Here is a 15955-nt window from a genome sequence, read left to right on the forward strand (position 1 = left end):
AAAAAAAAAAGTTAGCCGGGCTCAGTGGCTCAGCCTGTAATCCCGCGCCTTTGGGAGGCTGAGGTGAGTGGATTGCCTGAGCCCGTGGGTTCGAGACCTGCCGGGGCAGCGTAACCTCATCTCTACAGTAAATCAAAAAATCAGCTGGGCGTGGTAGCGCATGCCTGTAATTCCGGCTCCTCGGAAGGCTGAGGCGGAAGGATCGCTGGAGCCCAGCAGGTCGAGGCTGCGGTGGCCAGAAGTGGCCACTGCACTCCAGTCTGGGTGACAGAGTGAGACTCCAACTCAAAAAATTTTCCAATATTCTCATTTTCTCATGAAAGTTTAAATGTTATCATTAGCAACAGACTCAGTTTTCTTTGATGTGACTGACTCACTTTATTCAATCTCAACAAAGTCTCTTTCAGTACCCAAGTTTCAATGACCATAGTTTGTCCGTTAGTTGTTCTTTCAAATAAAAAAGAATGGATATTTAATACATTTAACTTTGCTCTCCAAGGGACATTTCTGTGAAGCAGCAACCTTACGCCATGTGCCGTTATTCAAACCATCTGGGCAGATGGCCACAGAAGCATGTCTTATTGTTATGAAAATAGTTTTGGACTCATGGAATGCCAGGGGTCCACATATACCACACTCCGAGAATATCGACACTTCATATCCAGGATGGAATCCCTGAGCTCTCCTTTTCAAGTGGACATTCACAGGAGACCCAGTTTCTCAACCCTCTTTGTCCCCTGCCTCAGGATCGCCTAAAGGACCTGAACAACCAGGCAGACAGCCTGATGACCAGCAGTGCCTTCGACACCTCCCAAGTCAAGGACAAGCGGGACACCATCAACGGGCGTTTCCAGAAGATCAAGAGCATGGCAGCCTCCAGACGGGCCAAGCTGAATGAGTCCCACCGCCTGCACCAATTCTTCCGCGACATGGATGACGAAGAGTCCTGGATCAAGTGCGCATTCTGAGGCCTCGTATTCTGGGCCCTTACCCTCTGATAGCGGGTGGTGGGAAGCATGGGTGGTTAGAGGGCAGGAGACTTCAGGCTCCTGGACTGTGGCACTGAGGCAGGGACGGGCAAGGCCACAAGCCTGCTAAGCAGAGTCCAGCCTGGCTGTACACTCTTGGACGTTTTCTGCATCCTCTCCTGACCTGGTGTGCAGTGACAACAATCAGGGATGGCACCGTGATGGCTATGCTAGGCCATCTGGGCCCTGCCCTTTAAGCCCCTGGGTAAGTGAGTGAACTTACATCTGAAGGAAGGAGGGTTGATTTTTTATAGTCTCCCTCCACCCCCAAATGTCAGTCTGCCATTTCCAATGGATGTAGCATGTAAACGAACCGCCTTGTTGAAGGACACGGTCATCTCTTAATTTTCTACTTCCTTAAAATCTTAGAAACCTTACTTATTTAAATATCTTTCTGGGTTGACGTATGCATGATGGATGCAGGGGGAGAGAGAGAGGTGATTGAGTAGGGCTCCTAAGGGTACACCAGCAGGGGATCGACATACACAGCGGGGCTCCTGTATCCATCCATGGGCAGTGGAGATTCCTGGACACTGTCCCCTTGGCATATAGTGCCTTCTGGATTCCAGAAAGCTAGTGGGGATTTTTCTGGAGAGATTGGTAGACATAGGTGAGGATGTCATAGGAGCTGAAGTCGACTTGACCTCCCTGCCTCCACACAAGGCACAGAGGGCAACTGTGCTATCCCATCCAGGGAGAAGAAGTTGCTGGTGAGCTCCGAGGACTATGGCCGAGACCTGACTGGTGTGCAGAACCTCAGGAAGAAGCACAAGCGGCTGGAAGCAGAACTGGCTGCACATGAGCCAGCCATTCAGGTGGGGCTGCCTTCCAGCTGAGGACAGGAGGCTTGAGGGGCCAGGGGACAAAGCTTTTGCTCTGATTTCACTGAGGTCTCTACAGCGTTCTTGAGATAAGATGTTGAAGCCTTTCCCTGGGAGCCTTAAGACAGGCCCCATTAGAGTGGCCCGCTGTTAATTGGCTTACCCTTGCCTGTAGGGTGTCCTGGACACCGGCAAAAAGCTGTCTGACGACAACACTATTGGGAAGGAGGAGATTCAGCAGCGCCTGGCGCAGTTCGTGGAGCACTGGAAGGAGCTGAAGCAGCTGGCAGCTGCCCGGTGAGTAGCTGGAGGCAGGAGCACGTTGCCCTGTTCCAGGGTACAAGGGAAGAGGGCCAGCACCCGAGGGCAGACTCCCAGCTGCGCAGAGCCACCAGACCCTCCTGCTGACTTCTGACCCTCTGTCTGGGCTTGCACATGCCACAGTCATCTTGCCCCAGAGCTGCTGCCCACGGGCCATACTGAGCTGGTCCTGCCACAAATCTAAATCAATATGTGACTCCAGAATTTTGTGTCGGGAACATGCTCTGCTTTGTGGCCCATGGACGGTTTGACTGCCTGCTGGCAGTCACCTTTGTGAATGTTTTTAAGTTCATGCTGAGTATCAGAATCAGTGCTGGAAGAGATTATGCCTGACTTTTTTCCTATCTCCTGTAATTAGGGGCCAGCGGCTAGAAGAGTCCCTGGAGTATCAGCAGTTTGTAGCCAACGTGGAAGAGGAAGAAGCCTGGATCAATGAGAAAATGACCCTGGTGGCCAGTGAGGATTATGGAGACACGCTTGCTGCCATCCAGGTGAGTACAGTGGAAGGCCCGGCTGTTACAAGAGCATACAGAGCCCGCAGCCGGGGTCTCATCCCAGAGGATGCTGCCCCTCAGAAGACAAGTCAGCATGACTCTGCCAGTCTACCTCATGGGCCCTGTGGTCAGCCAAGGAGTATCATTCCATGGGTGCTGTTCTCTGTGTGTTTCCTGAGGCTGCTGTTACAAAGAACCACAAACCGGGTGGCTTAAAACAAACAAGCATGTTGTCTTACAGTTCTGAAGACTAGAAATTCAAAATCATGGCATAGGCAGGACCTGCTTTCTCCAGAACCTAGAAGGGAGGACCCTTCCTGGCTTCTGTCACCTTTGGTGGTGCCAGGCATCCATGGCTTGTGGCATGTCATTCTAGTCTCTGTCTTCACATGGCTGACTTCCCTCTATGTCTGTGGCTTCACCTTGCATGTCTGTGTCCAGATTTCCCTGTTCTCTTAGAAGGAAGCCAGTTGTATTGGCTTAGGGGCCACCCTAAAGACCTCACTGTAACTTGTCAAGTGAACTTCCAAAGACCCTGGTTTCATATTCACAGGTATCAGGAATTAGGACTTCAGCCTGTCTCTTAGGGGACACAGTTCACCCCATCCCATACTCCCTATTGTTGCAGAACCACCCACCTAGACTTAGGGTTGAAAACAGCTTAACCTGGCCAGGACCTCTCTGTTCCCCTTCGTGGGCCTCTCATCCTCCAGGAGGCTGGACCCACTTACACCAGCAGAGCTCAGAGAGGCAGAGGAAGGAGCTGCATAGTGTCAGGGCCTCACGTGTTTCCCTCATTGTGTTGTACAAGCCACAGCAAGTACCAGGCAGCCCAGAGGCACTGGGGATTGATAGATACCCCTCCTTTTAGGGGATGCTGCAGACACTAGGGTCACATGATCTTGAATGCATGCTGTGATCTGAGAATCAAGATCACCTCTGGGCCACCTTCCCCATGGGGAAGCTACCCTGCTAGTCAGGGTGATTCAGGTGAACTCGAGATAAAGGCAGTGATTTCCATCCTCTGCATAGTTGAGTTCCCTGGAAGCAACAAAAAGGGTGTTGTCACCAGGCATAGTAATCATGCCTGTAATCCCAGCAACAAAAAGGGTGTTGTCACCAGGCATAGTAATCACGCCTGTAATCCCAGCACTTGGGGAAGCTGAGGTGAGAGAACTGCCTGAGCCCGGAGTTCAAGACCATCCCGTGTAACATGGCAAGACCATATCTCTACGATAAACAAACAGTAACATTAGTCAGGTATGGTGGTGCACACTTGTAGTCCCAGCTACATGGAAGGCTAAGGCAGGAGGATCACCAAGCCTAGAAGGTTGAGGCTGCGGTAAGCTGGGATTGTGCCATTGTACTCCAGCCTGGGCAACAGAATGAGACCCCAACTTAAAAAAAAAAAACAAAACAGGGTGTCATCTCCAGTACTGAAATTGTCCTAAGGAAAAGAGAAGACCTGGAAGGTCTTTTCTGAGAGGTGCTCAAGTCAAACCTTAGAAATGTGTCATTGCTTGGTTGGGCATACCTTCAGCTTGTTTTGTTCATTCTTGCAGTCCTCTGGAGGGAGCGAGGGAGGAAGGTGGGGACTCTCCACCGATGAGCAAGAGCTCGCCCTTCTGACAGGCCTCCTCTCCCACAGCTGTTCGAGCCCGCCCCACGGTCACTCCACTGCCATCTGGTCTCTAGCCTTTATAATTCCCTATGGTATCCCCTTCATTGCCCAGTTCTCCAGCTAGACTATAATACATGTGTGGGCAGGGACCATATCTTGTCTACTCTGTCCCCGGGGCCTGGCCATGGCACAAAGCAGCCCTCAGCAGTTGCTTGCCTCTTTTACCCTAGGGCTTACTGAAGAAGCATGAAGCTTTCGAGACAGACTTCACCGTCCACAAGGATCGCGTGAATGATGTCTGTACTAACGGACAGGATCTCATTAAGAAGGTGAGCCCAGCCCATCGGTAAGACCCTCAGTCCCATGCCGGGATACCCACATGCTGCTACCACAGTGTCCCCCAAAGCGTACTTCCTGGGATGTTCAGCAAACCAGGGTGTGCAGCAGACCACACCAGTTCCATTCTTGAGAAGTCAGGTGTCTCCCCCTTTTTGAAGCCAAGTTAGTAAAATTATTCTGTAGGACTTATTTTTTCTTTCTTAATTAAGTAAATAGGGAAGCACTCTCAGGTGCTGTTCTTAAAGGAATTTTTTTTAAATCAAGAACAAAACTCTGGGAGCTAAGGCAGGAAAATCACTTGAGCCTAGGAGTTTGAGGATGTGATGAGCTATGACCACACCACTGCACAATCCAGCCTGGACAGCAGAGCAAGGCCCTGTCTCTTTATTTAAAAAGAAAAGAAAAGAAAAAAAAAGGCCAGGCGCAGTGGCTCAATCCTATAATCCCAGCTCGTTGGGAGGCTGAGGTGAGAGGACTATCTGAACCCAGGGGTTTGAGACCAGCCTGGGCAACTTGGCAAGACCTCATCTCTACAGTAAATCAAAAAATTAGTCGGGCATGGTAGCACACACCTGTAGGTCCAGCTACTTGGAAGGCTGAGGCGGGGAAGGATCGCCGGAGCCCAGCAGGTTGAGGCTGTGGTGGCCGGGAGTGTGCCACTGTACTCCAGCCTGGGCAACAGAGTGAGACTCCTACTCAAAAAAAAAAAAAAAATCATTTCTCATCACAGAATTTATAATCATGGCCTTAAGACAAGAATGTTTTGATCCATAGGAGGTAATGATGTAATTTAATTAAAATCAAGGCTCAGCCAGGTGTGATGGCTCACGCCTTTAATCCCAGCACTTTCGGAGGCTGAGGCAAGAGGATTGTCTGAATCTACAGGTTCAAGACCAGCCTGAGTAACATGGCGAGACCTTGTATCTATACAAACGAAAAAATTAGCTGGGCATGATGGCGCATGCCTGTAGTTCCAGCTACTTGGAAGGCTGAAGCAGAAGGATTGCCTAAGCCCAGCAGGTCAAGGCTGCGGTGGCCATGAGCATGCCACTGCACTCCAGCCTGGGCAACAGAGTAAGACTCTGACTCAAGGGAAAAAAAAAAATCCACACCCACTGGAGAGTTGTTTTATTTTTCCTTGCCCTGATCTGCAAATAACCAACATGAAACTAATTTCAGATGCAGACATGTACAGAATAGACATGGCTCAAGCACAACCGTCCCCCTATACCTTACAAATTTAAATAAGGTCCCCATTACTGAAGTCTGTAAGGTAAATTGGTTTGTAAATAGCCTTCTGGCAAAGAAGACTGGTGCTTTATTCTCAACAGCAATCTTTGTTTCCTCCTTGAATTTCTCTTTAAATTCTGTGCTGACTTGTGTATGTTTTCAAGTACGATTTTAACCAAGACTGAGTCAGAGTGTTTAGGGCTTGATAACTGTCATTGTTCACAGTGTCAAAACATTTTTCTGAACCATTGTTTTTATTGCATAGATATGGTAGTCATTCTATCATGGGTGTATGGTATTTTATTTAAGTGATAATTATTTAGGGTTTTTTTTCCAATTTTTGCTATCAAAATAATGCTAGTGAATACATCATTGTAACTTAAAATTTCAGCACATTTTATTATTTCTTTAGAATTAATTCCTAGAAATTCAGTTGCCAGCACCTTAAGGCTTTTATTTTGTGTTGCTGTTAGAAAAGCCTTTCCCATCAGGCACAGTGACTCATGCCTGTAATCCCAGCACTTTCTCTAGCCTGGGCAGCATAATAAGACCTTGTCTCTACATAAAAATGGGGTGAAAAATTCGCCAGGTATGGTAGCACATGAATATAGTTCTGGCTACTTGGGAGACTGAGAAAAGAAGATCACCTAAGCCAGAAGTTGAGACTGCATTCAGCTGTGATCAAGCCTCTAGCCTGGGGAATAGAGTGAGACTCTGACTAAAAACAAAACAAAAAAACACTTTGAGAGGACAAGGGAGGCAGATCCCTTAAGCTTAGGAGTTTGAGACCAGCCTCAGCAACATAGTGAGACTTTATCTCTATAAAAAATAATACAAAAATTAGCTGGGCATGGTGGTACATACCTGTAGTCCCAGCTACTTGGGAGGCTGAGACAGAATGATCTTCTGAGCCTAGGAGTTTGTTTTGGTTTTTTTTTTTTTTTTTTTTTAGTTTGGAGTTTCACTCTGTCACCCAGGCTGGAGTGCAGTGGCATGCTCACAGCTACCCCAGCATCGACTTGCTGGGTGCCAGCAGTCCTTCAACCTCAGTGTTCCAAGTAGCCGGAACTACAGGCATACGCTACTGTACCCAGCTAATTTTTTTTTTTTTTTTTTTGAGTTGGAGTAACTTCACCACCCAGGCTGCAGCATAGTGGCACACTCACGGCCACCCCAAAATTGACCTGCTGGGCTCTGGCGATCCTTCCGCCTCAGTCTTCCAAGTAGCCAGAACTATAAGCACATATTACCACACCCAGCTAATTTTTTATTTATTGTAGAGATGAGGTCTTACCAAGTTGCCCAGGCTGGTCTCAAACCCGTGGGCTCAGACAGTCCACTCACCTCCACCTCCCAAAGTGTTGGGATGACAGGTTGAGCCACCAAGCCCGGCCGACTAATTTTTTACCTATGGTAAAGGTCTCACCAAGTTGCCCGGGCTAATCTCAAACCAGCAGAGCCCAGGAGTTTTAGACTGCAGTAGCCATGCTGGGCACTCTAGCCTGGGCAACAGAGTGAGACTCTGGCTCAAAAAGAAAAGGAAAGAAAGAAAGAAAAGCCTTTCCCATGATTCCTTCCCCTGCAGTGAATAGGGCAGCATGCAACCCATTTCACAGAAATTGAGAGCCAGCCAGGCGTGGTGGCTCACACCTATAATCCCAGCACTTTGGAAGGCTGAGGTGAGAGAATTGCTTGAGCCTACAGGTTCTAGACCAGCCTGGCAACTTGGCGAGACCTCATCTCTATAACAAATCAAAAAATTAGCCAGGCATGATGGAGCACACCTGTAGTTCTAGCTACTTGGAAGGCTAAGGTGGAAGGATTGCCGGAGCCCAGCAGGTTGACACTGGGGTGGCTGTGAGTGTGCTATTGCTCTCCACCCTGGGCAATGGAGTGAGACTCCCACTCAAAAAGAAAGAAAAGAAATTGAGAGCCTTCCCAGAGGGTGCAGATCAGATAACCACAGCAAGAGGTGGCTGACCTTATCGGTGTGTGCTTCTCTTCATGTTCTAGAACAATCATCACGAGGAGAACATCTCTTCAAAGATGAAGGCCCTGAACGGGAAGGTGTCAGACCTGGAAAAAGCTGCTGCCCAGAGGAAGGCAAAGCTGGATGAGAACTCAGCCTTCCTGCAGTTCAACTGGAAGGCGGACGTGGTGGAATCCTGGATCGGTGAGCACTGCTTCAGTGAGCCCAGAGACTGTTACCAGAGCCACAGCTCTTCTGCTTCCCACGCAGCTGGTTTCTTCTGCAGAGAAGAAACTGATCAGACATGTCCATAGCCAAGAACCTGCCACCAGGGCAGACCGCTGGCCAGCTAGGAGGAAACAATGTCCTGAGGCCAGGGCTGTGGCCTGGCACAGACTGATGCCAGGGTCAGCAAAGCAAAGGCCTGAAGGCACTGAAGCAAGCAGTGGACGGCACAACATGAAACAGATGGGCATGTGGTGAGGGCTGGGCTGCCGCAGAATTGTCCCCTGGCTGCCTTGGGCGAGGGCACCATCCAGCTCCTGTATAAGGAGGCACTGGACTCCAGTGTTGGGACCCTGTGTCCTGGATAGTTGCTGTTACGTACACACGACTGAGCAACACACACGACTGAGCAACACCCATGACAGACCAGAAGGACTCCTCGAAGGACTCCTCCATAGCACAGATGGAGGCCCGGGGCCTGGGGCTTAGGGAGGAGCCAGCTAACTGGGTTCTGAGACTGCTGTTAATAATACTGGAACTGAAATGTCAACAGAATTCTTTTTTTCTTTTTTTTTTTTTGAGTTGGAGCCTCACTCTATCGCAGCCTCGACCTGCTGGGCTCTGGCAATCCTTCCACCTCAGCCTTCCAAGTAGCTGGAACTACAGGCGCGCGCTACCACGCCCGGCTAATTTTTTATTTATTGTAGAGATGAGGTCTCGCCAAGTTGCCCGGGCAGGTCTCGAACCTGCGGGCTCAGGCAATCCACTCACCTCAGCCTCCCAAAGGCACAGGATTACAGGCTGAGCCACCGAGCCTGGCTGCCAACAGAATTCTAGTTGACCTAGTTTGCTGTCTTCCTTTCTAACCCACCTCATATACTGAGAAGGGTGGTGTCTTTCCTCCCTTTCCAGGTGAAAAGGAAAATAGCTTGAAGACAGATGATTACGGCCGAGACTTGTCTTCTGTCCAGACGCTCCTTACCAAACAGGTCAGTCACCCCATGGTTGATGGAGTGGAGTTCATGCAAATACATTTCCTGCCAGATAACTGGCAACAGGCACCTTTTTTTTTTTTTTTTTTTTTGAGTTGGAGTCTCACTCTGTCACCCAGACTAGAGTGCAGTGGCCACTCTCGACCTGCTGGGCTCTGGCGATCCTTTCGCCTCAGCCTTCCAAGTAGCCAGAATTACAGGCATGCGCTACCACGCCCAGCTGATTTTGTGATTTTATTGTAGAGATGAGGTCTCGCTGCCCAGGCAGGTCTTGAACCTGCGGCTCAGGCAATCCGCTCACCTCAGCCTCCCAAAGGCGTGGGATTACAGGCTGAGCCACCAACCCCGGCTGACAGGCACCTTTTACTGAGGTGTCTGACTATGTTCCGTTAGGCCATGGGGTCTCAGCAGTGAACACGAGCCTATCCTGGTCCTCCAGGAGCTTCCACACTACCTGGGGAAGCAGACACGGAGCCAGGACTCTGCACAGTGGCTCACTGGGCACTGACAAAGCTGGGCGCAGCAGAGCGCCCCACTCAGCTCTCAGAGGCGAGGGTCAATGGGGTGATTTCCTGGGCTGGCTGTGAAGGGTGGGTGCGAGAGGCAGGCTGGGCGTTCTAGGAGCCCGGCGTGTTGGGAACCCTGGTGTGGAAGGGCTCGTGGCTGGGAACAGCGAGGCCAGGAAGAGGCTGCCGCGGTGCCTTCGCTCACCACCTGTCGGCCTGTTGCTCCCTGTTGCAGGAAACCTTTGACGCTGGCCTGCAGGCCTTCCAGCAGGAAGGCATTGCCAACATCACCGCCCTCAAAGATCAGCTGCTGGCCGCCAAGCACATCCAGTCCAAGGCCATTGAAGCCCGGCACGCTGCCCTCATGAAGAGGTGGAGCCAACTCCTGGCCAACTCAGCCACCCGGAAGAAGAAGCTGCTGGAGGCTCAGAGCCACTTCCGCAAGGTGGGGTGGGCCAGGCAGTGCCCAGCTGGCCCAGTGCCCAGGGAGAGCCAGTCTCCCCATCTCCCATGCCCCACCATTACCCTTGAGGAGGCTGGGCTCAGCACAGAGCTGAACGTGGGCACGGGCCTGTTGAAACCAAGGCGCAGGGGACCTGCCTTGTGAGGTCACCATTCAGAAGCACACGGGACAGGCTTGTGAATAGGGCAAGGGCTGGGAAGGGAAGAAGGTCGGGGAGACTTTAAGAAGCAGAGGTGGAGACAGGAGGCCAGCTGGAGCTGAGCTCCAGGCCTGCCGCACATGCCTCTGGCTCCTGGGAACTGCCCTTGGCTCTGTTCCCATGCGCCCCATCACCCACCTCCTGCCCAGAACCCATGACCAGCCTGGGCTCCACTCCTGACTTGTGCCCTCTGCCTCCAGGTGGAGGACCTCTTCCTGACCTTCGCCAAGAAGGCTTCTGCCTTCAACAGTTGGTTTGAAAACGCAGAGGAGGACTTGACAGACCCGGTGCGCTGCAACTCCCTGGAGGAAATCAGGGCCCTGCGCGAGGCCCACGACGCCTTCCGCTCTTCCCTCAGCTCCGCCCAGGCCGACTTCACTCAGCTGGCTGAGCTGGACCGCCAGATCAAGAGCTTCCGTGTGGCCTCCAACCCCTACACCTGGTTCACCATGGAGGCCCTGGAGGAGACCTGGAGGAACCTGCAGAAGATCATCAAGGTGCGCTCCCGCTGAGCCCCTGGGGAGGGAGCAGAGAGGAGGACCTGTGGCTTCTCCAGCCCTTCCCCTTCATCTCTGGGGATACAGCAGCCGATCCTCTGTGCCCCACAGCCCTGTTCTCATTTGGCCTCCGATGTTACTTTCTACTCTCACATTTGAGGGCCAGTGGCCAGTTCCTGGGCGCCCTCTCCCTGTGGCGGAGGGGCCTGGGGTCCGACCCAGTGGCACGAGACCTGTGCCCCTTTGGTCCTCAGGAGAGGGAGCTGGAACTGCAAAAAGAGCAGCGGCGGCAGGAGGAGAATGACAAGCTGCGCCAGGAGTTTGCCCAACATGCCAACGCCTTCCACCAGTGGATCCAGGAGACCAGGTGCCAGCCCCACAGGGCCGGGGCAGAAGTCCCCGCTGTGCTTAGACTTGGGCAGCCTCTGGTCCCGAAGCCGAACCCTGGCCTCCAGCCCCAGGGCGTGCTTGGGCCAAGCCTGGAGGGTGGGCAGTCCCAATGGGATGTGGCTCCAGAGACCAGGTCGCAGGGTCCCCTGGCTTGGGTGGGACGGTCCAGGCCCAGGGTCAGCCCCAGCGGCGCCTTGGCCATAGGCAATGTGGGATCCAGCGCAGCGTGGGTGCTGACGTTCTGTGTTCTATTTTTTCTTTCCTGTGCCTTCTCCCTCGCCTCTGACCCTGCTGGTGCCCGGACGCCACCCTGTCTTGCTGTGTGGACCCTCCACAGGACATACCTCCTCGATGGGTTAATATCGTCTCCTTCTCTCTGGGGCCTATGTGGTGGTGTCTCGTGTGCTTGCCCTCTGCCCTCGTCCTGTGGTCTGGCTTGCCAAGGGTCCCAGGATGGGCCTTCCTGCCCCAGGCGGGCTGCACTCCCCAGTCCACCTCACCCTTACCCCACAGGGGCGTGCGCCTTGCCCCACAGCCTGGGTCCCTGACAGCCTGTGGCCTGGGGAGGGGAGCCACCCCATCCTTCTGACCCCCCTGTGGAGATGCCACACTTCTCTTCCCAGAGGGTATGTGATCACGACGGAGCCCAGAGCTGGAGTCCAAAGCCTTTGAGACTCTTGGGCCTGCCGGGCCTCTGGAGTTGTGTTGGACTTCTTTTCTGCCTCAGTTTCCCCTGTGTGTCCAAAGGGGGTGGGCAGGAAACTGATGATGGGGCTCAGGCTGATACAGGAAGTCCCCAGCTGAGAGGCAGGGCTGTGACCCCCCCCATCCAGCACACTCCCCTCCCAAGGCAGAGGCTGGGGGAAGTGGGGAGGGGGCCAAGAACCGTGTGCCCTAGTAGAAGGCACAAGTGCCCAGTGTTAAGAGAGATGGAAAGACGGGCATGGGAGGAGCCGCAAGAGGAGCAGGGCTTCCTGCCAGTACCAGCGGGGGCTGCTCTGTGAGGCCTGGATCCTTGGCCTGGGTGGGCCACTTGCATTCCCTGCCAAGTCTGCTGAGCAGGCCAGGGCTGGCGGGACTACAGAGGCTTGGACCGTGCTCCCGCGGCCCTGAAGGAGGCATGTCAGACCCACAAAGGAGGCCGGAGAGGAATGTGCCCGTGCCAGGCGGGTCGCAGGTGCTGCCAGCAGGGCAGGCGGGATGTGGGGTCACAGTCTCCGGCCTGAGCCTGTGGGTCACCTGAATGCCTGGCTCTCCTGCCTGTGGCTGTCTGCTGGTTTTGGCTCGTCTTCATGAGGTGCCGTGCTCCCCTCGCCTGTGGCTCCTCCCAACCCTGTCCCATCCTCCTGTCCCAATGTGCCTGCCCCAGTGGGCCATCGGGCCTGCCTCCTCCAGGTCCCGCCTGGTGCCACCTCGGGCCTCTGTGTGTCTGTCGCGGTGTGCTGCCCCCCCCCCCCGCCATGTATTCATCCAGTTTCTTTTCTTTGAATAGCATAGCGTATCGGCGGGTCATTCGTGTCTGTCAGTATGAAGTTGGGGATGATCTGTCTGGAAGGTTCTCCTCCTATTTTTCTTCCTCCCTCACTGTGGCTTTACACTGCACTCGTGACATGCCCAGGCGGCTCCACCTGACTAACTCGCCCTCGGCCGCTTGGGAAGGAAGGGTCTGTCTTCCCACTGCACCGCACCCAGCCTCCCACCCCCAGGTCTGGGGGCTTTTCCCTGGGGGACGTGGCGTGACTGTGAGTCTGACCTGCTGGGGTAGGAGGAAGCCAGGTGCCTTGCCTTACTGGAACACTTGAACCTGGGGAGACTGCAGAGCTAGCCCTAGCTCACAGGGTTTCCAGGGGGTAGGTTGGGGCACAGGTGGGTACAGGGGAGGCTGGGCTAGCCCCCACCAAGGCCATGCGCACTGTGTGAACTTGTATCTGCACGCGACCCTGACTTGTTTGCTTTCTGTTCACTAGACGCCTCTGTGACCTTGCACCAGAGCCCACCTGCTCTTAGAGCTTAGCCCTGGCAGGGAGGCCCTGGCCCTGTGTGTCACTGTGGAACCTGAGCCTGGGGCTTAGTCACAGCCTTGCCCTCCTTTGGGCATAGTTGGAACCACTTCCAGAACCCACCTCTGGTTGTGATCTAGCTCCCACGTGGCCCTGTCTGAAGGGTTGTGCTCTCCCTCGCCCTAGAACGTGGCTCCCCTCCTCAGGGCCCTGCCAGGAGACTCCAGGGTTCCCGTCTGCCGGGTGTCTCACCCTGTGGCTCCAGTGAAGACACTTAGACCTGCAGCCACTCTGTCCCCCTGGAGGAACTTAAGAGTCCGTTCCCAAGCCACCCACCTCGGCCTAGCTGAGCCGAGGAGACCTGAGGGGGTTCTGACTTGGGAGTGAGATGGGTGGGCAGACCCCAGAACAGTCAGGCTGCAGCTCCCCATCGAGTGGGAGAAGTGCTGTCTGCCGGGCTCCGTACAGATGGGGAGGTCCCTGGATGAGAGAAGCAGGGGCTGCCCAGCACTGTTCTGTCCGAGAGGGGAGGTTACGTCAGCGTGTGGTCTGTTGGTTCGGACCTTTTCCTCATTGCACCTCTGTGATTAGGTCCTGCATGGTAGAAGAGTCCGGAACTCTCGAATCTCAACTTGAAGCCACCAAAGTAAGTGTCCCTGGGGTTCCAGTCACCCAGTCGCCCCCAGCAGGCGCACCCTTTCCTTCCAGGTTGAAAGTCAGGAACCAGATGCGCTGGTGGGTTATGCCTTTGCCCTTGGCCTGAAGCAGCCTGGGGCTTGTGGTTTTCAAGGTCTTTGGGCGCGGTCGTACGCCAGTAGCCCCAGCTGCTTAGGCTGAGGCAGGAGGATCACTTCAGCCCAAGTCTGGGCAACACAGTGAGATCCCACTTCTACAAAAAATAAGTCTTTTAGTCAGGAACAGTGACTCACACCTATAATCCCAGCACTTTGGGAGGCGGAGGTGAGAGGATTGCCTGAGCCCAGTGGTTCAAGACCAGCCTGGGCAACTTGGTGAGGCCTCGTCTCTACAATAAATCAAAACATTAGCCTGGTGTGGTGGTGCACGCCTGTAGTTCCAGCTACTTGGAAGACTGAGGTGGAAGGATTACCTGAGCCCAGCAGGTCAAGGCTGTGGTGGCCGTGAGCTTGCCACAGCACTCCAGCCTGGGTGAGAGAGTGAGACGCCAACTCAAAAAAAAAGTCCTTCTGTGTGCTGAAGTTGTTTGGATTTCCTCAGCTTCATCTCGTCTCACTGTTCCCCTTCTGGAATGTTCCTGTTCTAGGAGGTGTCAGGCCAGGCTGGGAGCAAGATCCCGGGGAGGGCAGCAAATTGGCTGTGGGCTGTGGGGAAGGCAAGGGTCCACCCCAACATCTCGGCCCCCCCCACAGCGCAAGCATCAGGAGATCCGCGCCATGAGGAGCCAACTCAAGAAGATAGAGGACCTGGGCGCCGCCATGGAGGAGGCCCTCATTCTGGACAACAAGCACACAGAGCACAGCACAGTGGGACTGGCGCAGCAGTGGGACCAGCTGGACCAGCTGGGCATGCGCATGCAACACAACCTGGAGCAGCAGATCCAGGCTAGGTATCGCCTGGGTCCGGGCCCCCAGGGCAGGAGGGAGGGCTGGGCACCTGCCAGGGACCACCCAGGGTCCAGCAGTCGAGAAGGCCGGAGAGTAAGGGCAGGTCCCTGACTCTGCTCTTGCCTCCAGGAACACGACAGGCGTGACTGAGGAAGCCCTCAAGGAATTCAGCATGATGTTCAAGTGAGTATGGCTGCACCTGGCAGGGTGCTGAGCGCAGGGCTGTGTGTTGAGCCGCCCCCACTCTGTGCGGCAGGCACTTCGACAAGGACAAGTCCGGCAGGCTGAACCACCAGGAGTTCAAATCCTGCCTGCGCTCCCTGGGTTATGACCTGCCCATGGTGGAGGAAGGGGAGCCAGACCCCGAGTTCGAGGCAATCCTGGACACTGTGGATCCAAACAGGTGAGCTTCAGGGCAATGACAGAAGCAGCCTCTACCCTGAGCCCCCGCCTGTCATGCCGCTCAGACCCTTGTCCCCCTCCCCCCAGGGATGGCCATGTGTCCCTGCAAGAATACATGGCCTTCATGATCAGCCGTGAGACTGAGAATGTCAAGTCCAGCGAGGAGATCGAGAGCGCCTTCCGGGCCCTCAGCTCGGAGGGGAAGCAGTATGTGACCAAGGAGGAGCTCTACCAGGTACGGGCCTCGGGATGGGGAAAGGGGCTTCCTTTGGAAAGTGAAAGCCGGAGGGTGCACTTGAGTTAGTGGCAGGGTCTTCTTGGACCGCAGTCCCCATTTTCGAGCCCACCCTCGGAAAGTGAGTTTTCTCTCCCTGGGCAAATGGAATTCAGCGTGGGCCCAGACCTGTGTGTGTCCGTGAGGGGGCTGCAGACTGAGCCCAGCCTCCTCGAGGCCCGGGAGGCGGGGCTTTGAGGTGGGCGTGGCCGTCTCGCCCTCCAGAACCTGACCCGGGAACAAGCCGACTACTGCGTGTCCCACATGAAGCCCTACGTGGACGCCAAGGGCCGCGAGCTGCCCACCGCCTTCGACTACGTGGAGTTCACCCGCTCGCTCTTTGTGAACTGAGCCCCGTCATCGGCCGCCCCCCTCCCGCCCCGCGTGGCCTGCTGCATGTCCACTCCCCCTCGTGCTCTTAGAAGACGCCTCCAGACGGTGTGCTCCAGCGGAACCCTGCGCCTGCCTAGCTTGGGACGAGAATTAGGAGACGGTGCTTCCGTGACCCGCTTGTCAGTCACAGTCGCCGCGTCGCGTGGGGACCCAGATGCGTGTCTCGAAGCCAGCTGCCCTCATTCCGACGTCCAAAAACCGAAGCGGC

General features: G+C 54.5%; 1 protein-coding gene across 1 annotated transcript in view; it reads left to right on the forward strand.

Annotated features, from left to right (window-relative positions):
• The window catches only part of SPTAN1 (spectrin alpha, non-erythrocytic 1), a 79516-nt gene extending 63564 nt beyond the window's left edge, over positions 1–15952 (forward strand). Inside the window, exons 41-57 of the mRNA XM_008058307.2 lie at positions 747–955; positions 1723–1843; positions 2025–2146; positions 2529–2661; positions 4516–4614; positions 7868–8027; positions 8961–9037; positions 9782–9991; positions 10409–10705; positions 10960–11072; positions 11433–11450; positions 13687–13741; positions 14484–14680; positions 14808–14861; positions 14935–15081; positions 15168–15315; positions 15580–15952. Of these exons, the coding sequence (XP_008056498.2) occupies positions 747–955; positions 1723–1843; positions 2025–2146; positions 2529–2661; positions 4516–4614; positions 7868–8027; positions 8961–9037; positions 9782–9991; positions 10409–10705; positions 10960–11072; positions 11433–11450; positions 13687–13741; positions 14484–14680; positions 14808–14861; positions 14935–15081; positions 15168–15315; positions 15580–15705 (2286 nt within the window). The 3' untranslated portion in view covers positions 15706–15952. The remainder of the gene's footprint in view (positions 1–746; positions 956–1722; positions 1844–2024; positions 2147–2528; positions 2662–4515; positions 4615–7867; positions 8028–8960; positions 9038–9781; positions 9992–10408; positions 10706–10959; positions 11073–11432; positions 11451–13686; positions 13742–14483; positions 14681–14807; positions 14862–14934; positions 15082–15167; positions 15316–15579) is intronic.
• The last annotated feature ends 3 nt before the right edge of the window (positions 15953–15955 follow it).

The sequence above is a fragment of the Carlito syrichta genome, unplaced genomic scaffold (genome assembly GCF_000164805.1).
Source record: "Carlito syrichta isolate Samal-C Ts95f unplaced genomic scaffold, Tarsius_syrichta-2.0.1 Scaffold303289, whole genome shotgun sequence".
NCBI classification, from domain to species: Eukaryota; Metazoa; Chordata; class Mammalia; order Primates; family Tarsiidae; genus Carlito; species Carlito syrichta.